Source organism: Salmo trutta, chromosome 16 (genome assembly GCF_901001165.1).
Source record: "Salmo trutta chromosome 16, fSalTru1.1, whole genome shotgun sequence".
Lineage (NCBI taxonomy): Eukaryota > Metazoa > Chordata > Actinopteri > Salmoniformes > Salmonidae > Salmo > Salmo trutta.
The window spans coordinates 24197738-24220917 of NC_042972.1; the positions used below are offsets into that span (position 1 = coordinate 24197738).

The 23180-nt window shown below is 43.0% G+C and overlaps 1 protein-coding gene across 2 annotated transcripts; it reads right to left on the bottom strand.

Moving 5' to 3' along the window:
• Positions 1-60: 60 nt before the first annotated feature.
• eif4enif1 (eukaryotic translation initiation factor 4E nuclear import factor 1) lies at positions 61-23152 on the bottom strand. 2 transcript variants are annotated; one of them, XM_029693556.1, is made up of 19 exons: positions 22859-23152; positions 21699-21850; positions 21536-21609; positions 21295-21419; positions 20792-21057; positions 20332-20524; positions 19346-19542; positions 18622-18760; positions 18057-18236; positions 17523-17854; positions 13952-14032; positions 13578-13779; positions 13308-13414; positions 3375-3514; positions 3120-3201; positions 2670-2796; positions 2057-2407; positions 1435-1608; positions 61-1244 (listed from the first exon to the last, which is right to left on the bottom strand). In XM_029693556.1, exons 2-19 carry the CDS (start codon positions 21789-21791, stop codon positions 1015-1017), a joined length of 3093 nt encoding a protein of 1030 aa, XP_029549416.1. In that variant the 5' UTR covers positions 21792-21850; positions 22859-23152; the 3' UTR covers positions 61-1014. The 2 variants fall into 2 exon arrangements, with proteins under 2 accessions (XP_029549416.1, XP_029549417.1); XM_029693557.1 differs by having other exon boundaries at positions 19376-19542; positions 22859-23151.
• Positions 23153-23180: the final 28 nt, after the last annotated feature.

The following is a 23180-nucleotide window of genomic DNA, read 5'->3' on the forward strand; positions in this document are numbered from 1 at the left end:
AAAAGGCACATGTTTAAAGTACTCAATCTTAGCTCAACAATTCTTACAAATAAAAGAAAGCAAGTTGTGAATTCTTTATTAATTCCATTTGTGCTTTTAACTTAATAGCACATTACCATAAACTGAATCCTTACACACACCCCCCCCCAAAAAATATATATAACATGATTCAGAGCAGTGCTTCTTTTCCAGTGACTGAAGGAGGGGGGGGGGTCAAGAGAGATGCAGTAAAAAAAAAAGCTGTGGGCTCGAGACATCTTTCCTTAGATCCTCCTCTACCTTCTCAAAACACATTGGAGAAGACTGTCCGAGATGAGGGATCTTAGACGAGCAACTGGATAGGATGCAAGGAATCACAGAAGGAAGAACTGGGAGTCAGAGAGCGAAAGGCACAACCAGCACTTGCTGCACCCCCTGGGTGCTTCCTGTAAGCGCCACCCACCTCTCCAGACAGAGGGCAGGCAGGTACAGACTGACCCAGCCATAGGGAGGACATCTTTTGAAGGGAACACTCGAGATCAACTCCACAATCAAACATGGGTATTGAACTTGCATTAGCCCCTTTCTCAGTGCAGTTCAAATCCATGCGGAAGGTGGGAGAAATAAAACTACCAGGACATGACAACCCTTGCTTCGCTTGGTAGCTACTCCGTCTGACTGTGGCAGTTTTCACTTAAAAACAGCAGGATACAACCTTCCCCTTAACAAGAAAAAGAGATGTACAGGAAGAATAATAAGATCTATTCCCACGGTCTGTACAGTTTTGGGCTTATGTTAATTCATCTTTATTGCAAAAAAATACCCCAAAACAAATAAGCTGCAGAAAAGTAATCTTCCACAACTCATCCTTCCCTTTCTTTGAGTTCAGGCCTCAATACTCTACCAGTGACTTCAAGGCTTAAGACAAAACATGGACACGTACTGTTTGTTCTCCAGGATCTGTTAGTCTTAGAAATTAAAGACCACATTTTCACTAACAGGGAGGTGAAGGGAGGGGGAAAATTAAGTCTTGCTTTATCCAGAATTCTGGTTGTATGAAACTCCTGAGGGCCCAAACTCGAGTTCGTCTACACTTATGACTTTAGCAGGCATGGAAGGAAGGGGCTGCTGCAGCACATCTGAGCCAAACCACTTGGCCAGGCCAGCTCCCCCCACGCCAGGAGGGCTACCCACACGTTGCTGGGAGTGGTTCGTCCGATGAGGGCCGTGGTTCTGTGACCGGTGGCCTGGGACTGTTGGATGCACTGAGAGAAAATGAAATTTGTCAGTGAATGCCATGAGGAACATTGGCAAACCCATGTCATAAAACTAGATACATTAAGTGCCCTCATCTCCTGCATCTTTTAGACTGTGCATGAACAGTACAACACATGCAAAATTGGTTAAAGATGGGGTTGTTGAACAATAACAGACTTAACTGAAAATGTCACTCACTTGGTCTCTGTTGCTGCTGGAGTTGCTGCTGCATGAGCGCTAGCTGCATGGGATTGCTGGCTCTGGGAAGTAAGAGAGGATGTCCCGTTGCTCCTAGGGGGTAGAGGGGTTGTCCGAGTAGGGTAGAGGGCAACCCCTGAAGCTGTGAGAGGTCAACATGTTGTGGAAATATGCCTAGGATCAAGAAAGATTTCAATGAGCACCTTAGCAATCAGTAATTTCCATCCACTTCAGAGTACAAGTAGTATTAGGTTGAAAAATATATAATTGCTTGAGTACTGTGGATACCAATATCCATGTGAGCTTCCCAGACCCATGTTGCCTAGGGTTAAGAACATAAAATATAGATTAATAATCTGAAATTGTATTACCCCCTCAATTTCTCAGATCCCTTAGCCAATTTGTTTAATAATTTATTCATAGAAATGTAATAAAACACTTGAAATTATATTTTGGAGATCTGTCCACAGAACCCCGGTAGGACCACACCGAGAACCCCTGGCTTAGCATAGGCAATTAGAATTATTAATCTTGACCACAAAATAACTAGTTATTTTGTGAAATGTGATTTGTTGATAGTTTGAAACAAATACAATGTAATCAAGAGTGGACCAGTACTAACCTGCCTGCATCAGAGCCGGGCCAAGCTGCTGTGGCTGGATGCCCTGGGCCAGCATCCTCTGCAGCACGCTGGGGTGGAGCTGGGGCAGAGCAGGGCGCACCATGGGCACATGTCCATGGGATAGTAGCGGTACCGGGTAGACTGGACGGGGGAAGGGAGAGACAGACCTGGGGGACACCAGGGTGGGGGTGTGGTGCCCAGTGGAGCCTGGCCTAGGACGCTCCTGGTGGTCCTTGGCGTGCTGGCGAGCCTGGGAGTGGGAGGACAGGGGGGTGGAGCAGACCTTTACCCCTCCAGACTGAGAACCACAACCATCCATCCCATCCAGGAAGGAGCTGGGAGAGCTACTGTCTGTAACACAGGAGCACAAACACTACATTTGACAAGACAGGAACAGGCAAGTTAAGAGTTGCGACGAGGGCATTCATCCACCTGACTAGAGTACTAGTTCACTACCATGTGTTTAATTTATTGTGCAAAAGTTTCAAGCCCAATATACACAGACTAGTTTTAACCGAGAACACCTTCCCCAAACAATGTCATTCCAGACATACAAACCTAAATTGACAAAACATTTTAAATACATACATGAAACAGCAGTATGTGAACATACCCTCTTGAGAGTGGCCTTGGGAGTGACCCTCCTTGCTGTCTGGACGACTACCTGGCTCATCTCGACTCTTCTCTTTCGTCTCGTACATCTTACGGATCACAGACGTGGGCACGAAAGATGGCGACAGCTGTACAACAGACAAGAACCAGTAGTTACATTACTTTGAGTTATATGAGGGCATTAAAAAAAGGTAGCATGCAACAAACCAGACAGTTGGTCGAAAATTCAGAGTTGTGGTTACAATACTTCAAAATATATTTTAATATACTGTGCGTAGGAGGGGAAGAGTTGGACAGTTCAACAAAAAAAGCACATATTTCCTGAAACCACTATGTGGTTTGATTCAGCAGTGTGATTGAACAGGGTCACATTCATTAACACACAGGTAGTCCCCTACCTGTCTTTTCTTCTGTGCCTAATGAATACAACCCAGACAACCTTTCAACATACCATGCTGGTAACAGTGTTGCCAGGGGAGTTTCTGCCTGCAGGATGAGGGCCTGGACCAGGGGATCGGTTCATCCTGGTTTGTCTGGAGAACACATAGTACACAAGTGATACTTGAAACCAAGGTTGGAATTACAGGAGGGATCAAAACCCCTATAACAAAATCAAGGGCCCCCCATAATTACAAAAGATTAATGTTCGGCACCTCAAGTCATTGTATAATTCAATCCCTGCTTAAAAGCTACAAGTGAAAGTCACCTGTTGTGTTGGTAGGCCTTGTTCGGAGGCGGTTTGTTGTAACCTGTCTGGAAGGCGTGGTGGGCATGGAGAGCCAGGTCTTGCTGGATGATCAGAGCCTGCCGGTCAGCCTGGTCAACAGCCATGGACAGCGCCCTCATCTGGAGCCAGAGAAGCATTCATCTACCATCAGTTTTTACACACTCATCTCAAAAGGTTACAGTTGGCATACCTTTGTTGACAATAGCTAGGCTTCAATACAATTTGCGACAGATATGAAAATTCTGAAATTTGTAAAAGTAATACATTAAATTTTTCCCCACCAGTGGTGTTTCCATCATACTGACTTGTGGATAAAAAGCAATGTGTGATGACAGTGCCCATAAAGGTACTTTCCACTTCATGTAAGTTCCAAAGTTCAATATGTTGCCGTCACATTTTCAACTCCAAATAGTGGGCACAAAAACTTGTGTTAAATAGCAAATGTGCCCACTCTGGTCTTGGCATGTGCACGCCACCCAACAGCTCGCAGATCTAGTGCAGGTAGACTAGTCTACATGAGATTATGGATATGCGCAATAATTTGTGTCTAAACGGCAGCCAAGGATTAATCATGTCACCAGAATAAGACCCTCAATACTTATCGGAAAGGATCACTCACTGCACTTTCACCAAATTGTGAAGTTCATAACATTTAAATCTGTAGCCTAATAAACTGCATGTTGTGTTCCCGAGTCGTAGTGGGAGAACCACACATGTAAATCCAAATACGTACATACGTGGTCACCAAATTAGTGGATTCAGCTACTTCAGCCACACTACACGCGCTGTTGGGTGTATATATAAAAAAAAAAAAAAAAAAAGCACACCGCCATGCAATCTCCATAGACAAACATTGGCAGTAGAACAGCCTTACTGAAGAGCTCAGTGACTGTCAAAGTGGCAGTCATAGGATACCACCTTTCCAACTAGTTAGCCCGTCAAATTTCTGGCCCGCTCGAGCTGCCCCGGTCAACTGTAAGTGCTGTTATTGTTTAGTACAAATATCTAGGAGCAATAACAACTCACAGAACGGGACCACCGAGTGCTGAAGCGCATAAAAGTTGTCGGTCCTCGGCTGCAATGCTCACTAAAGAGTTCCAAACTGCCCCGAAGCAACTTCAGCACAAGAACTGTTCGTCTGGAGCGTCATGAAGTGGGTTTCTATGGCCAAGCAGCCACACACAAGCCTAAGATCACCATGCGCAAAGCGTCGGCTGGAGTGGTGTAAAGCTCACCGCCATTGGACTCTGGGGCAGTGGAAACATGTTCTCTGGGAGTGATGAGTCACATTTCACCATTTTGCAGTCCGACAGTCAAATCTGGGTTTGGCTACCTGCCCCAATGCATAGTGCCAACTGTAAAGTTTGGTGGAGCAGGAATAAATGTCTGGGGCTGTTTTTTCCCCATGGTTCAGGCTAGGTCCCTTTGTTCCAGTGAAGGGAAATTTAAACGCACAGCATACGACATTCTAGGTGGTTCTGTGCTTCCAACTTTGTGGCAACAGTTTGGGGAAGGCCCTTTCATGTTTCCACATGACAATGCCACAGTGCACAAAGACTGGTTCATACAGAAGTGGTTTGTCGAGATCAGTGTAGAATAACTTGACTGGCCTGCAAAGCACTAACAACTAGTCAGCCCAAGGCGGGAAGACAGGCGACAACCTTAGGCCCAAAATAAACCCATAGAAACGTATTGGGCTTATGTCGGACAGATTTTGTCGCGTGAAACATCACACTTTGCCTCTTCCTCTGGTACTGTACACGCATACAAGGACCGGACATTTTTCATTAAGGAGCTAAAAATTGAAACTTGCAACAATAGCATTACAGTTCAAAAGTTGTGAGATTAAAATCTGTTCGAAATTTAAAAAGAGGGGGAATCTAATAACTATGATCGGTTGCGCCTTCGGCTTCCGGACAATGAAAGAAAGTTGACATAAAAACCAAACAGGAGAGAAACGCTGGTTAATGGCATAATTGCCTACGTTTCTATGGATGGACTTCCACAAGGCTACTTTGAAGGTAAAATATATCTCAATATTTGAAGGAAAACATTCAGATTTCAAATAATTATACTGCCTCAAGCTCACATTTAAGTGGTGGGTGACATGCTGATAGTCAATGGTAGGCAGGCTATACCCTATACACCAGAATGACGAATGGGAGGCGCACTTTAATTACGAATTAAGCTTGAGAAATAAAAAACAGCTCGTTTTAAAATCGTGGCCACCAAAGTTAATTCTAAATTCAAATCGCATGTTATTTGTTGAGGGATGACTGGGCTTACAAAAGCAGGTTTCACTCCAGCAGCCTAGACTGAGAACTACTCTCGCACTGACAGGTGGTAGGATATTCCATTCTTCAAACTAGGCTCTGTATGCTGTGCAATAAATAAGATGCATGATGACAAAAAAAAAGAGGCAATTTAAATTCCATGAAAGTATGGAAATTACACTAACGTATTCTATAAGTATTCAGACCCCTTAACTTTTTCCAAATCTTATGTTACAGCCTTATTCTAAAATGAATTAAATAGTTTCTCCCTCTACACACAATATCCTATAACGAAAAAGGAAACAAGTTGACATTTTCGCACATTTTAAAAATGGAAAATTAAAATGTCACAATTACATAAATATTCATACCTGTTGCTCAGTACTTCGTTGAAACAACTTAGCCAATGATTACAGCCTCGAGTATGACTCAAGCTTGGCGTACCTGCATTTGGGGAGTTTCATTCTTCTCTGCAGATCCGCTCATGCGCTGTCTGGTTGGATGGGGAGCAGCAGCCATTTTCATGTCTCTCCAGAGATGTTCGATCGGGTTCAAATCTGGGCTCTGGCTGGGCCACTCAAGGACATTGAGAAACTTGTCCCGAAGCCACTCCTGCGTTGGCTTAGCTGTGTGCTTAGGGTGGTTGTCCCGTTGGAAGGTGAACCGTCGCCCCAGTCTGAGGTTCTGAGTGCTCTGGAGCAGGTTTTCATCAAGGATCTATGTACTTTGCTCTGTTCATCTTCCCCTCAAATCCTGACTAGTCTCCCAGTCCCTGAAAAACATCCCCACAGCATGATGCCGCCACCACGCTTCACCATAGGGATGGTGCCAGGTTTCCTCTAGACAGGACACTCGGCATTCAGTTAAGAGTTCAATCTTGGTTTCAGACCTGAGAATCTTGTTTCTTATGGTCTGAGAGTCTTTATGCAGGCTGTCATGTGCCTTCTGAAGACTGGCCTCCGTCTGGCCACTATCATAAAGGCCTGATTGGTGGAGTGCTGCAGAGATGGTTGTCCTTCTGGAAGGTTCTCATCACCAGAGGAACTCTGGAGTTCTGTCAGTGTGGTCATCAGGTTCTTGGTCACCTCCCTGACCAAGGTCCTTCTCCCCCGATTGCTCAGTTTGGCTGGGCAGCCAGCTCTAGGAGTCTTCGGGTATCCAAACTTCTATTTAAGAATTATGGAGGCCAGTGTTCTTGGGGACCTTCAATGCTGCAGAAATGTTTTGGTACCATTCCCCAGATCTGGGCCTCGACATAATCCTGTCAGAGCTACAGACAATTTTGTCGACTTCATGGCTTGGTTTTTGCTCTGACATGCACTGTCAACTGTGGGACCTTATATAGACATATGCCTTTCCAAATCATGTCCAATCAATTGAATTTACCACAGGTGGATTCCAATAAAGTTGTAGCAACATCAAGGATGTTCAATGGAAACAGGACCCACCGGAGCTCAATTTCAAGTTGAATAAATATGCAAACAAACTAAAATGTTTTTGCTTTGTTATTATGGGGTAGTGTGCAGACTGACAAAAATATTTTAGTCCATTTTAGAATAAGGATGTAACAATGTGGAAAAGTCAAGGGGTCTGAACACTAAATGCACAATTTTCAGCGACTAACAGTTAACATCCTTAGGTAGTACAGTTTAAAGTGTCCTGTACGTCTCCAACTGAATAGCATGCTAACCTGTCCACTTTTAGGTATTGAAATCAAGTAACCTACCTGGAAAATATGCTTTTTCTCAAAATGAGTTAATTCCTTATACATGTTATTTTTATGCTCATTGCTAGGACGTTCATGAAATTGTCAGCCGGCTATTGTCATGCAAAAGACTGCCGGTCTCACCGAAATTAACCATTAATTAACAAACACTTAGCATCTCCAAGCCGCCATGCACAGAAGCCCTGATGCGCGCCTTCGAGATTATAAAAAATATATTTTTTAAATAAAAATTAAATATTACACTGTCAGAATAAATCCATAATTTATTTTAGGCATGTCTAATGAAACATTCATTTCAGAAGAACAGAATATTATATGCCATAAGCTTGTTCATTTAGCAGACAAGATAAGTCCCATGCCATTATTTAATACAAAGAAAAATATAATTCAACTTACCTGAATAAAATATTAAGGATATTTTTTCCCATTCCGGAGCGAGCGAGCATATGAAGTGGCTAGGTTGAGTGTAAAAGTGATCATTTGAAACAGGGCCTTTGCTAGATTTAGAGTCATTTGCCTACTTTAGTTGTGAATGATACAATCCTTAGAATGGCTTAGAAATTAAAACATATACAATCCTTAGGCTGCATGATAAGCTATAGATGACTTGAGAAAGTAACAAAAAAAGCTTGCACTCTGTTCTTTGCCTCAGACTGCACAGCGGTTTCATCAAGTAAACATTTACCATTCTAAAATGTTAATCTTGTATTTACTAAAATAAGTTTAGATTTAGAATGGCCCATTATAAAACGGGAAGGAACAGGGGGAAAAAAAACATGCACGCCAATAATGAATGGAAGCTGCTTACCTGCGGGTTAGTTTCAGGCTACTCTGGTTATTTCACTCCACAGCGTCAACCGTTTGAGGATCATGCAGCCTCTCGCTGCACTACAGATGATATTCTGCCTAAACTCTGCATGACATTGGCTCTCCAACCCAGTTACTGCATTTACCTAGTGCTTAATTTGGGAAACCTTGTGAAATCTGTTTGGAACATTGATAGTAACATGGTTTTCACAAAAAAAACATTTCATTAAACTGGTGACAGGCCCCCTCTCTGCGTGCTGGAGGAAGGAAACGCACTAGAGATGCACCGATATAAAATTAGGCCCGTAAGCAATATTTTCCTTGCCCAAAAATAAATAAACGATCATATTAAAATTTTTAGCAGCCTTAAGCATTTTAGTACAGTTAAATAGTTGAAACACCAAAGAGTTGTTTAAGCATTTACGCTTGTCCCCCGTTTCGTTGTTCAGTCTCAACCAGGATTTCATCATACATGTCAAGCAGTGAAGTTTCAGCTCTGTTGATCCGTGGCCTCTTCCTCTGTGCGCACTGTACATTTCCATCTGGTCCAGCGGTATCTAATTTTTCACGTAAACCCTGTTTGTCTGCATCAAAGTAGTGGTTCTTGTACCTAGCGTCGAGCATGGTGGCGACCCAATAGAGGCTCAGAGAGAACTCTAGTAGAGTACCTTTCCAAGATATGTTAACAGACCGTCAGGTTTTGTTGAGCCGGCGTTAATGCCATGACAGGGTATCACGTCTGCTGCAGACGCAGTTGAGTTTATTTCGAGTCAATCGTTTGAATGGAGCGTGTGCATGTTTCAAACATATCCTCAGCAGCGGTAAGAGAACCAGCACATTCTTGAGAATGCAATACGGCTTTCCTCACTAGAAAATCCTTGTCGACCACTGTGCTGTCGGACTCGGCATGCTCATGGGGTAGACATCGCTTGTCCAAATGTCAGTAGTGAAGCTAATAGCAGTGATGCCCATAGCAAGTAGCTCGTGTATGTGCGTTTCAACAATACTATGCAACTCTGGTAGGGGAACATTTGAAAAATAGCACCTACTTGGTAGTGTGTACCGGTGCGCGACAGGTCAGCGAAAGCTAACGTCAACCACGACAGACGGTTGATTGTCAAGGGCAATGAAATCCATTATCTCTGTGTTAATGGATTTCACCTTTGAGTTGTCTCGCTGAAATTCTCTTACTCTTTCAAATGACCACTCAATCCACACAGCAGACATTGTGGGCTAGGTTAGCGATGCTGTGTTGCACATGTATCGCTATATTTTTTGTGCCGTCATTGTCATCTACCTACGTTATATATAGTTTTAGTCGGCAGTTCACATACACGTCGGTTGAGTCATTGAAACTCGTTTTTCAACTACTCCAAATTTCTTGTTAAACTGTAGTTTTGGCAAGTCGGTTAGGACATCTACTTGGTGCATGACAAGTCATTTTTCCAACAATTGTTTACAGACAGATTATTTCACTATCAATTCCAGTGGGTCAGAAGTTTTACACTAAGTTGACTGCCTTTTAACAGCTTGGAAAATTCCAGAAATGTATGTCATGGCTTTAGAAGCTTCTGATTGATGTCAATTAGCCTGAGTCAATTGGAGGTGTACCGGTGGATGAATTTCAAAGCCTACCTTCAAACACAGTGCCTCTTCGCTTGACATCATGGGAAAATCAAAAGAAAATCAGCCAAGACCTCAGAAAAAATACAAATAAAATTGCAGACCTCAACAAGTCTGGTTCATCCTTGGGAGCAATTTCCAAACGCTACGACATTCATCTGTACAAACAATAGTATGCAAGTATAAACACCATGGGACCACGAAGCCGTCATACCGCTCAGGAAAGAGACGCGTTCTGTTTCCTAGAGATGAACGTACTTTGGTGTGAAAAGTGCAAATCAATCCAGAACAGCAAAGGACCTTGTGAAGATGCTGGAGGAAATAGGTACAAAAGTAATATATATATATATATATATACACACATATACACACACACACACTAAAATGAGTCCGATATCGACATAACCTGAAAGGCCGCTCAGCAAGGAAGAAGCCACGTCTGCTCCAAAACCGCCATAAAAAAGCCAGACTACGGTTTGCAACTGCACATGGGGACAAAGATCGTGCTTTTTGGAGAAATGTCCTCTGGTCTGATGAAACAAAAATAGAACTGTTTGGCCATAATGACCATCATTATGTTTGGAGGTAAAAGGGAGAGTTTGCAAGCTGAAGAACATCATCCCAAACGTGAAGCACAGGGGTGGCAGCATCATGTTGTGGGGGTGCTTTGCTGCAGGAGGGACTGGTGCACTTCACAAAATAGATGGCATCATGAGGATGGAAAAGGATGTGGATATATTGAAGCAACATCAAGACATCAGTCAGGAAGAGGGTCTTCCAAATGGACAATGACCCCAAGCATACTTCCAAAGTTCTGCCATCACAAAGCCCTGACCTCAATCCCATAGAAAATTTGTGGGCAGAACTGAAAAAGCGCGCGTGAGCAAGGAGGCCTACAAACCTGACTATCAGGAGGAAATGGGCCAAAATTCACCCAACTTATTGTGGGAAGCTTGTGGAAGGCTACCCAAATTAAACAATTTAAAAAGGCAATGCTACAAAGTACTTTGAGTGCATATAAACTTCTGACCCACTGGGAATGTGATGAAAGTAAAAGCTGAAATAAATCCTTCTCTCCTATTCTGACATTTCACATTCTTAAAATAAAGTGGTGATCCTAACTGACCAAAGACAGGGAATTTTTACTAGGATTAAATGTCAGCAATAGTGAAAAACTGAGTTGAAATTTATTTTTCTAAGGTCTATGTAAACTTCGACTTCAACTGTAGGTACGCACGGCAGCTTTGACATCAGTTCTGCACGGCGGCATTAAACTAGACATCGGTCCGAGGCAGGCATTTTTTGCCAATATCGGCCAATTCCGATATGCTTACCGATATATCATGCATCCCTAAAATGCGCAGTGATTAAATATTCTGTAGCAAAAGTTAGTCAGCCTATTAATTATGAGAGTATAAATTCACTCTAATTGTAGACTTAGCCGCCCTCCACAAGCAATGAACCAACAGCATCACCTAGGCCTAGAAGTTCTCTTCCAGACTCATGGATAGAAAGTTGGAGCATAGCATTAGGTAATCAGTCCATCCAGTATGCATAATACAGTCCACACTCAAAGGCGAATACTCATATTGAACAAATTAGGATATGCTAGACCAATGTAACAAAGCGATCTTAAAATCAGTTTATTTTATGTTTTTCTGCCATGCGTAATATGCGGTAGGCTATGTACTGTATAATGGCACAATCATTTTAATTCAGTCTTTTTGCTACGCATGTGCATAAACTAGTATGCTTATGGTTGTTTAGAATGAATCATTGAACGCACGGTCCATTTCATTATGTTAGGCTTCGAAACATCCCCAACGACCATGTTTTCCACTCAGTTTCAACCGGCGGTTAAACTTCTTCGTTCAAATTGATCACAATGAGGGGAGTTCTAAAAGCACATATTGCTTTGATAAGTGTTTCATGCGATTTTCGATTGTATTTATGTCAGATGGACTACACAGTCTCGAGAAGCAGGACATTAGCGACCTGATGGTCATTAGCGAGTTGGGTACTACCAACGTATGTCCAGAGCGCATAAGAGATTACTGTGACTCAATGGTAACGTAGAATTTTACTGCCGTCCTGACTCATGACTGCCGATAATACCGTCACCTGCACTACTCATTGCACATTTATAAAAACAGACTACAGCTAGCACGTAACAGTATGTGGAAAATGCTGCTCGAGTCAAACTGATAGGGATGTGAATCTTTCCATTTTAAGACTATTCGATATGCATCTAGAGCAGGAAATGCTGGTGGGAGGAGCTATAGGAGGACAGGCTCATTCTAATGGCTGGAATCATGGAACTGTGTCAAACATACAGAAGCCGCGTTTGACTCCATTTATTCCAATCATTACAAAGAGCTCGTCCTCTAACTCCACCCACCAGCCTCCGCTGACCTAGATACAAGAACTCCGATACAGGAACGGTACATTTTAGTCTGAAAGGATTCAGTGCGAGTCGAGAACAAATCGAAGTGATTCGTTTCTATATACTAAGATGTTGCATAAACACATTCATTTTCTATTCTAAATAAAAATCTGCTGCTGGAGCTCATGAGCTGGAAGAGCTGTCAGCTGTGTGTGTGTACTGTAGGCCCCTAATCTAGCCACCACACTCACTTTCAGATTAGGTATTTTCAGATGGTAGAAAGTAATATGAGCAACAACAAAAAAGTTGTGAATTCGCAATGTTTGAATGGATTTTCTGATCGATGCATGCTACATTTAGATCAGTTTGGAGTCCGCGCACCGATGCAGTCCCATCTTAAAACATTGGAATCGGGAACCGATGTGTAGCGGTGAATAGTTACAGCCCTAGAAACAGAGCATTAATTTTCTAGAAAACCTTTTCATTAATACTCCGGTTTTAGTAGGGTATGCTCTCAGTTGAGACATATACATACACATATACATATGTACACATACTTTACTGTAATAAAATGTTGTTTAGGTGCCTATATGAACAATTCTGTTCAACCAAACCTCAATTTGAAACTACTTGTTGTCAGAGAGGAAGTAGTCATCTTTCATATTTGATGTTGAAAGTGGCAGAGAGGGGCTTAGTGTGTATGTGTGTAAAGGGACACAGTACACAAGTGGACATAAACATTCCTAAAAACCTTGAGATTACAGGCATTTGGAATTTTGCACTAAAACAAATATGTCGCCCAGCCCTACTTCAGAAAATCGTCCCGGTCCCAAAATTAGGGCCGGGACGATACCAGTATCACAATTTTTTCCATGACAAAAAGGAAAACAAAGCAGACTTTAGGTCCTTTAAAACCTATTGAAAGTAAAAGTGTCCTATAGCTTTGAAAATAAAATGGATGATAACAATGTTTGTTTCAAATATTAGGGTTGTTTTCCTAAATAAGTAAACTCAGTTTGCTACTAACGAGTGTCGAGATACTGGTATCGTCCTGGCCCGACCCATCATTGGGCAATTTGATAGACAAGAGTATCTCTGACCTGTTGTTGATGTTGTAGGGTGGGTCCATGTCCTGGACCAGGGCTGAAGGATCTATTGATCTCTGGGAACTGCTCCCCCATCATGGGCTGTGGACCAACAGGGTACCCTGAAAACGTCACAAGACAAATCAGTCGCTCAATCACACACACACTAGTTATTAGGCACCAAATAGAAGAAAAGTGCCCTGAAACAGGGGCCAGGTAGAGACTTTCTACGGTGTGCCCTAATGAACACGACCTAGGTCTTGGCTTCCACAGAGTAATATCTACCGGCGGGAGGATGCATGCGCCCATGGAAGTAGTCAGGAGAGGGAGCCCTCTGTGGGAAGAGTGGAGGCGAGGGCCCCCTGTGCTGTAGCAGGCTGTGTTGAGGACCAGGGCCAGGGTTTGGAGGGGCGCTGGGGCTGCCCAGCAGGCTGTGGAGGAGGGAAGGGGAGCCTCTATGGGGAGGTCCCTGTGCACCCAGAAGCTCCTGTAACAGTTTTACACACTGCTCAGACGGGACCAACACAGACATCATAATACAAGTGCTAATCAGGGAGTCCTCCATTCATAAACAAACTGGCCAAACAAAATAACACCATCCTTTAATGCTACAGCTTACTATCAAAATCCCACATGCAACCTAGTCCCAAACCACACACCTGGAATATGATCTTGTGCTGTTGGGCAGGCACTGTGGCTTCAGGCAGGGGCACTACAGCAAGGTTCAAGGGCTGATTGAGCTGTAAATGGGGTGGAAGGTGGTGCAATCAGACAACCGTCTTGGCAGCAGACACTTAACCCATCCCACTGGGCATTTTCTGATGCATACATTTTTATTTAACCAGGTAGGCCAGTTGAGAACAAGTTCATTCACAACTGACCTGGCCAAGATAAAGCAACGCAGTGCGACAAAAACAGTTAAACGTGCAGTCAATAACACAAAATAAAAAATAGATTTGTCTATGTACAGTGTGTACAAATGTGGAAGAGTAGGAAGGTAGGCAATAAATAGGCCCTAGAGGCAAAAATAACTACAATTTAGCATTAATACTGGAGTGATAGATGTGCAAGTAGATATAGGGGTGCAAAAGAGCGCAAGTAATAATATGGGGATGAGGTAGTCAGGTGTGCCATTTACAGATATAAGACTCCAGCTTCAGTAATTTTTTGCAATTCGTTCCAGTCATTGGCAGCAGAGAACTGGAAGGAAAGGCGGCCAAAAAAGTGTTGGCTTTGGGGATGACCAGTGCAATATACCTCCTGGAGCGCATGCCACAGATGGGTGTTGCTATGGTGACCAGTGAGCTGAGATAAGGCGAGGCTTTACTTAGCAAAGACTTAGATGACCTGGAGCCAGTGGGTTTGGCGACGGATATGTAGTGAGGGCCAGCCAACGAGAGCATACAGGTCACAGTGGTGGGTAGTATATGGGGCTTTGGTGACAACACAGATGGCACTGTGATAGACTGCATCCAATTTGTTGAGTAGAGTGTTGGAGGCTATTTTGTAAATGACATCGCCAAAGTCAAGGATCGGTTGGATAGTCAGTTTTACGAGTTTTTTTTTGGCAGCCTGAGTGAAGGATGCTTTGTTGCGAAATAGGAAGCCGATTCTAGATTTAATTTTGGATTGGAGATGCTTAATACGAGTCCAGAAGGAGAGTTTACAGTCTAACGAGATACCTAGGTATTTGTAGTTGTCCACATATTCTAAGTCAGAACCATCCAGAGTAGTGATGCTAGTCAGGAGGGAGGTGCGGGCAGCGATCGGGTGAAGAGCATGCATTTTATTTTACCAGCATTTAAGAGCAGTTGGAGGCGACGGAAGGAGTGTTGTATGGCATTGAAGCTCGTTTGGAGGTTTGTTAACAGTGTCCAAAGAGGGGCCAGATGTATACAGAATGGTGTCGTCTGCATAGAGGTGGATCAGAGAATCACCAGCAGCAAGAAAGACATCGTTGATATATACAGAGGAGAGTCAGCCCAAGAATTGAACCCTGTGGCACCCCCATAGAGGATGCCAGAGGTCCGGACCACAGGCCCTCCGATTTGGCACACTGAACTCTGAGAAGTAGTTGGTGAACCAGGCATTTGAGAAGCCAACATATGCTTTGGTTAATAGTTTGTGTTAGTATTTTGACATTGTAAAAATGGGATGTCTAAGGTCATCCAATGGAAAATATAGGTTGTTACATAAGACATTATGGGTGGGTTGCACCAACATTGTTAAAATTAATCTAGGATTAGAGCTAATCTAGGTTTCATAAATCTAGGTTTCTAATTAGAGATGTTGCACCACCTCATTTTAAATCTGGATCAGTAAATCTATGACTAACAGTTTTAAACTATGATTAGTGACATGTTACACCAATATGAGGCATTTCATGAGTTGAAATGAAGTAGCTAGCCAACTTGACAATTGAGGCCACAAAGTTGCTGTTCCATGATAAAACAACAATGTAATGTTAGAACTACTGCAACTATCGGAAAAGGTTCATGGGTTGGCTGATTTGAAATAAAATCTGTTATTTGCCAGTACTACACAGAAAGCTAATTTGTTAGCTACTGTAGCTAGCTAGTTTATAAATCAAGCTAACTAGCGTACAATTTTTTGTCATTACTTAACGCTAGCCACCTGATGTCGTCATCTCAAAGATGTTCAAATTTCTACGCTTATGAAAAAAAATAATATTGGTCGGAGCTGATGGAGGAATTTGGTAACGTACTGGAGGAAAATGACAGACAACACGACTGTCAAAAAGTAGTAAGACACCTGGGCCATTTAATGCGACTAATGTAAATGGATTGACAGACTAAAAGGGAAGAGGGACCAAAACAAATTAAAGCGTGCTGGAAAAAAATTAAAAGCAAAAGCCAAAAAGGATGCGGCAAAGGAAAGGCGGGGGCTATTTCAGACCGGAGCTGGAGGTGGGCCTCCGTCCAAGGGAATTGATCCCATCACCCAGAGGATATGCAAGATTATTCCCCAGCAGTTTGCCCCTCTCCATAAACCCCTATGATGGACAATTTGACCCACCAATATTTAGTAAGCATAAACAACAATGCATGTTAAAACATTAATGCTACTTCACTAATATGTTACTGTTATCAGGCCCGTTACAGCATGTTGCATAACATCATTCGTACCAAGGCCGGGCATATCATAAACGGCAATTCAATTGTTGTACAAAATGGGCACGTAAATAGCCCACTGAATAATGAGTTAATTATCCTAAAACGCAACGGGATTCAACTGGTCTCTATTCTCTGAGGAACACGTTTTGGTCTCTCCACAGTAGATATGCTGCCATTTTATCAGTTAAAACCACCTCAAGCGGCAGTTTAGAATTAATCTCACACACATATATACATATATATATATATATATATACACATATACATTACAATTTTTCCTCCATTGACCAACAGCCTTAAAATGTATCTAGGTTTAAACTGAAAATTAAACTTAGATTAGAGGAAGGATTTAATTTCAAATGTGGTGCAACAAGTTTAATAGCTAAACCTTGGAATAACTATTAAACTGGGTTAATACATGTTGGTGCAACCCACAGTATAACATCTTTTTGACGTGACAATTCTAACATAGGTTAATCTGTCGTGACCAATTTCCTACAAAAAGCAACAATTGATCGTCCGATCTGAACATTTTCCCATTGGGATGGAGAAGAGCAAAATATGGCTCAGCCAGAGGCAATGAAAGTCCTGAATGTAGATATACCTCCATGCCCATAGATCAAAGTGACAGACATTCACCAGGGCACAAAAGTAACAGGACAATGATAATCCAGTCAAATTTGATATGAAGGATAATGTAAAGAAAATCTGTATGCAATCCTTTGATTGTCATGTTAGTGCATCGAGGTTCATGTGAATCCAGAACACCCCTCGAAAGAGGAAGTCTTCAAACTTTGCTATACAAATTTATACCCATTACTTTTCCAGATGTACTGACTTTGGTGGTTTGATTTAATGGTTAGGATGTTAGCATTCATGCATCATTTGCTTTTGAAAACCTACATGTAGCACTTACATGGGATGTAAAAAGCCACACTCACAGCAAAACATACATGGGTCAGTTGACCAGACTCTAGGTTACCTGAAGCAGCGCAAAGCAGTTAGGGCTTAAACATCCAGCTTGACCTGAGAGGCAGCATGCCAACATGACAGTCAGTGCTTTTTAAAACAGATTAGCCGAGAGTGGCACACTTACGTTGCTGTTCACTTGGCTTTCTTTGGGGTGGCTGGGCAGTGTTCCACTTGCCTTCATGCTGCTGACCAACTTGTTGAAGGCGGACATGTCAGGGTCTCTGGCCCGTGAACACGTGGGCCCTGCACTGGGACCTACACCGCCTGTTAGAGCCTGCTCCAGGTGCTCAGCCATGAAGGGTGTGCCACTGCTGGTGCTGCCTGCGCCGCCGATGCCTCCCTGCTGCTGATTCTGGTGGGCCTTTCGAGGCATCTGGTGGTGCAGCTCAGAGCCCACTTTCAGCCCCTTCAGGCCCCCCTCTACCTCCTCCAGAGAGAGAACTACGCCCGAGTGAGCTGGGGGACAAGGAAGAAGGGCAATGTAAACATGCACATCATACCAATGCACCAAAACCTACGAACCATTACTCTCGTCTTAAATGCTGAACAAGCCACAAGACCTAACCATTTTCATACAAGACAAATTTTGTAGTAGACTTGCAGCTGATGTAGTTGACATGGTGGAATTTATGTACTGGTTATGTAAAGGATGACTCACTGCTCTGCTGTAGGCGTTGCTTGTTAACATTGAGGCTGGAGAGGAGGGGTTTCAAGTCTATCTTGGCCTTGTGTAACAGCTCCAGGATGTCCACCTTGTCCCTACGCTCCACTGACTGGATGGGGGTGAAGTATGGGACAGGGCCCCCCTGGCTAGGGGACGTACAGCGGGGGTCCAGCCCTGAGGGAGGGGGTAAACCAATTATTTCCCAAATTTTGACAACAGGGTGCAGTATCCTGGACAAAAATTACGTTTATTCATGTTTATTTCAGGACTAGGCTTAATCTGTGGCCAGAACAAGTGTGTGTTAGTCCTCAATGTAAAAAAAGCATTGCATATTGTTATTCAATTATGTTTTTATAATAAAATTGAACAGAAGACAACTAAGGAGGACATGAAGTTTCCCCCCCCTCCCCCGAGGATGAATTCTAGATGTTCTAGCCTGGTCCGAGATCAGTTTGCGCAGTCTTGCCAACTCCTATGTCATTGTCATGCCAATGACCACAGGAGTTGGCAAGACAGCAAACCGATCTGGGACCAGGCTAAAAGTGTGTCCCTTCCTTACCGGCCAGTCTCTCCAGCTCCTCGTGGGGGGTGGAGCGCAGGCTGGAGGAGTGGCTGCCTGAAGGACTCAGGTTACTGGAGAACCACCGGCTGAAACGGCTGGCCGACACAGGGCCCTCACCCAGAACATCCTCTATCATCTGCAACATAGGGACAGAGGCCGGTCAGAGGCAAGCTGGTAGTCCAGAGTGGCAAACTGCTCAAGGGTGGGTGTTACGTGGCACTTACATTTAGGGCTCTGTCCATGTGCACACTTGGGCTTTTTGTCAGTAGTGTACCCTTCATTCATTGAATCTGTGCTTTATTTCCCTATCCCATATCTATAAAATAGGGAAATTAGCTTCTTTTGCTAATAATTTGCAAGGTATTCTAATAAGTCACGTAATAAGCTGGAACACATGGGCATACATTTGCATTAGACTGAACCCTAACAAAACCACCACACTGGAGGAGAAACCGGTTGGGTCCCTTACAACTTTCACTGCAAAAAAATAAAATCACAATACAGCAAGAAAATCTTTTAGAAAGTACAATGTCCTTGACAGGGTGACAATACCACCATCATCCATCCAAACAGACAAAGGAAAGTCCCAAGTGATAAAGCCATGAAACTAATAAACTCCAGTGTATGAGAAGACCATGTGTAGCCAACTACAGACCAATGCATGGTAAATTTAGAGTTGATGTATAACACAGTGCACACCTTATAGCCCCCAAACACACACCTTAAACATGCAGTGCTGCCCAGGACTTACAGAGGCCAGTCCTGGCATGGTCTTCTCCAGGTTGAAGAACTCATTGAAGTCAAAGTCTCCTGATGTCTGCTCTGGTAGGACCTCTGGGTGAGGGACCTCCTGGTCTGCTGTAGAGTGAGAATCTCTCACTACTTGCTCCTCTGCCAGCCCACCATTACATTCCACTGCTGAACACATTAATGCAAACACGACAATGAATAAACACATCGCAAACAGACCATCAGGGTAGCTTGCTGGCTTTAAGATAATCTGACAGCTGAATGGCTACTGTAGTTACAGACAATTACATTGATGGAAGCTACAATATTAAATCTGATGTACCCCCTAAAAAAGAAATTCTAAAAAGTTGCATCAGATATCACCCACTACAGATGCTTTATACCCCCCCCAAAAACACATTTATAACTTAAAATTATAAAACCCTACCATGTGCATATTAATAAACGTTTATCACTTCAGTGGCCATTAGTAGAAACAAAATACACCACTATTCAAAATAAAATAGCAATGCATTACATCCATAAAACTGTAAACCAGGGGTGTCAAAATGATTTTGCCCCAGGGCAGCAGTCAGTCTTCAACAAAGTCCAGAGAGCTGCACTGAATATGTGTTATACTTCTTTGCTGTCAAAATTTTTAAAAATAGTCCTCCATCTATCATTTTTTAAATGTCCTATGCTCCCTGACTGTCTAGCTTCCATTTCAGTGGTTATTAAGGAGCTGGACACAGTCATGAAATTGTATGAATGTAGGTCCATTACCCTTTCGATTTGGTTTTACTCATTTTAAAGTATATGGAGTTTTAAAAAAAAAATTTACTCAGACCATCCGCACGCCAGATTGGACCCAGGCCGCATGTTTGACACCCTTGCTGTAAACCAATGCCACCAGACAACCTTTTTGGGGAACACCAACTCCCATGATCTTAAATGGTGATATGATGCAGCAAGACTTGCCTTCTCTCACAGAGTCTGTCCTCTTCCGGGAGCGTTTTGGTCTGCGCTTGTCCTCCTCCAGGATCTTGTCATCAAAGCCAATGAGCTCAATGGTCTCTGATTGGCTGGTCGGGCCCCCTGAGAACCACTCCGGCTCCTCCTCCAGGTCATTCCTTCTCCTCTCACTGAACACACGCTTGTCCCCAAAGTCACGCTGCAGGAAAGGGAAAAAGAACTGGTATAGGCCAAATCTAACAGGCTGCTAAATACCATGGGAAATATTTAAAGAGAGCAAAGAGTGGAATGTGTACACAGCTCCTGACAATTGTCATTTAGATTTATTACTGCAGGAAGTAAGCCTCCCATTGAGGCACAAGAAATAACCATTTTGTATGTCGGTACATACAGATAACCATTTGTCCCTTTAGGGTCATTCTGTTTGAATTGAATGCAGCTCAGGAAGCAGTAGATAGACACTAACCCTGAACCTCTTATCCTTGAAGTCTCTCTCCTTCTCCACACGGGGTTCCCTCTCCCTTTCGAACCCTCGGGCCGCCATGATGCGCCCACTGCCGATGCGCCGCGCCACACCCAGCCGGAGACTCTCATTCTCCTTATTCTCCAGGGGGCTGACAGGGCGGCGGGTGGGTGCAGGAAAAGCGTTGCCAACGCACCCCCCTCCGAAGCTACGACGCTGTGGGCTGAGCACCACATCCAGGTCATCCTCCTTTAGTCGCTCACGGGGATCTGAGAACAGTGTTAAAAATAAAAAAATAAAAAAGTTAGCATTCAACTTTCACACTAATACTTCATAGCTTATTCAACAAGGAATAGTAAGAGTAAGCACAGTAGCATGTCTAAGGACAGCTGTACAAATTTGAGCTCAAAAGCCCTCAAACCCTTATGGAGTATGTTTTAAATAGGTGTATGCCACAGTCATTTGAATATCAGCTATGAAAATGATATACTACATTACTCATTTACCTGCAATTCTACGTTTCAGAAGGATCCTATCATCCACAAAGTCCTTATATCCATCCACAGGAGAGCTGCACTCCGAGGTGGGGTACAGCGAAGCATGCCACTTCTCAGGGTCCCACACACCATCACTGGACACCCCCCACCCCCAAAAAACACAACAGTTAAACCAGAGGGAACAACTCAACAGTTGGCATAGAACTACAAGTGTTGTGTGTCAAATTATTCCAGTCTTAAAAACGCTCACCTGTCAAATTTGTCCAAAAGACAGTCTGGCCTTTCATTAGAGATTGGGAAATATTTTATCTCCAAAAGCTCCTCCTGTAAGAAGACAAATTATGTTAACCCACAGAGTTGTGCTGCTAGGTGCACAGTTATCTATTTATATTAGCCATGCATCTCCAAAATACCTTGGTATATCTGTAAGGGGATGTTCCAGTTGATTCCTTGACCACCTCGGTGTCACCATTCTCCTGCACCTCTACACAAGCATCCCTTTCCATGACTCAGTCAAGGGGCCAAACCAATATATAACTTCTGTTTTAAGATCTTAGTAGTATACCTGTTAAAGAATGTCATATTGTTATGAAAAAACCCATACAGGTCTACTATATCTACCAAAAGTACAAAAAAATCCTAATCCTAAAAGTGAATTCTATATTGGTGAGGAAGACCACTGAAAAAGTCTTTATAAAGACTGGATATTCAAACATCATTCTGGCATTATTTTACATGTAGGTTGCGTAGTAAGTGCAAGAAAACAGTAAATATCAACAAGCTAAGATCAAGCCTATTTCACTACTAGCTAACATTAGAGAAATATATCGCCTTTCTTAGCACATTAACGTCTTCGACGTGGCCTGGAGTTAAAAGCAGACAAGACGAAATTGAAAACTAAACTGGTCTGGCAACAAGTCGTCCAGCCATACCTGAGCGGCATAGCGAAGTGGCGATTAACGTTACCAAGTTAGCTAATGGTGGCAATTAGGTAGCCAACTAACGTTCGTATGCTAGGAAATTAGCGATCATTAGTTAGCAAACTAAATAATTGAACGTTGACACGCAGTCAATCAACTGGAAGTAGCCATCTAAATTACTAAGAGTCAGGCAAATGTAAGCTGACTCACTAAAATGTGTAACTAACGTTAGCTAGCTAATTGAAAGAAGTTGCACTGGCAGATTAAATGAATACGCTGATACTAAGACAACCGACGTCTAATATTCGATGAATGGCTAACAATTAGCTAAATGTTAGCTAGCTACCTACCTAGTTTAAAGTTACACGACCGTTGGCGTCGTGTTTGGTTGACTTGGTAGCTAACTAACGTTATGTAGTTGGCCAACTAGTTAGCATACTCAGATGCCAAAACTTTGTATAGTTGAGCTAGCTAGCCTGAACGCCGACTTGTTGTGGCACAATTTGATAGCCAAGTTACCCAGCCAACGCGTTAGTCACAAATTGAATTGATAAATGCCGAGTACAGTCAAGTAACGTTTACAAACAAACCCACCAACATAATTCACTCTTAATAAGTTGCAGACACTTATGTAAAGGTACCCATTCACTTACAATTCTGTTCAGAAAACGTATGAAGCCAAAAGATGTTAGCTAGCTAACCTAGCTCTACGGCTAGCTAGCTGGGTATAAAGCCTTCCAATAAGTGCACGTTTTTCATACAATTAACTAGGGTAGTTTTTTCAGCAAAGAGCCAACGCCCGTGATATTTCTACAAACACAAATCCAAAAGTATACTGGCGTCTTATATTGTCGAAGTAGACTTGTCTTCGGTCTATTTTTCGTCGTAGCAGCGAATTTGCGTTCATCACCGCTTAGTTCGGAACGAGTTCTTCGTCGGCTTGATTATATAGTGCCCATCACTAATGCCTTGCTC

Bases quoted from the DNA above. Each gene is read 5' to 3' on its own strand.
- eif4enif1 (XM_029693556.1), bottom strand. From the start codon at position 21,791: ATGGAAAGGGATGCTTGTGTAGAGGTGCAGGAGAATGGTGACACCGAG. The intron at 1,609-2,056 runs GTTAGTACTGGT...TCTTGATCCTAG, and splicing joins CCCGGCTCTGATGCAGGCAG to GCATATTTCCACAACATGTT. The intron at 1,245-1,434 runs GTGAGTGACATT...ATTTTCTCTCAG, and splicing joins CCAGCAGCAACAGAGACCAA to TGCATCCAACAGTCCCAGGC.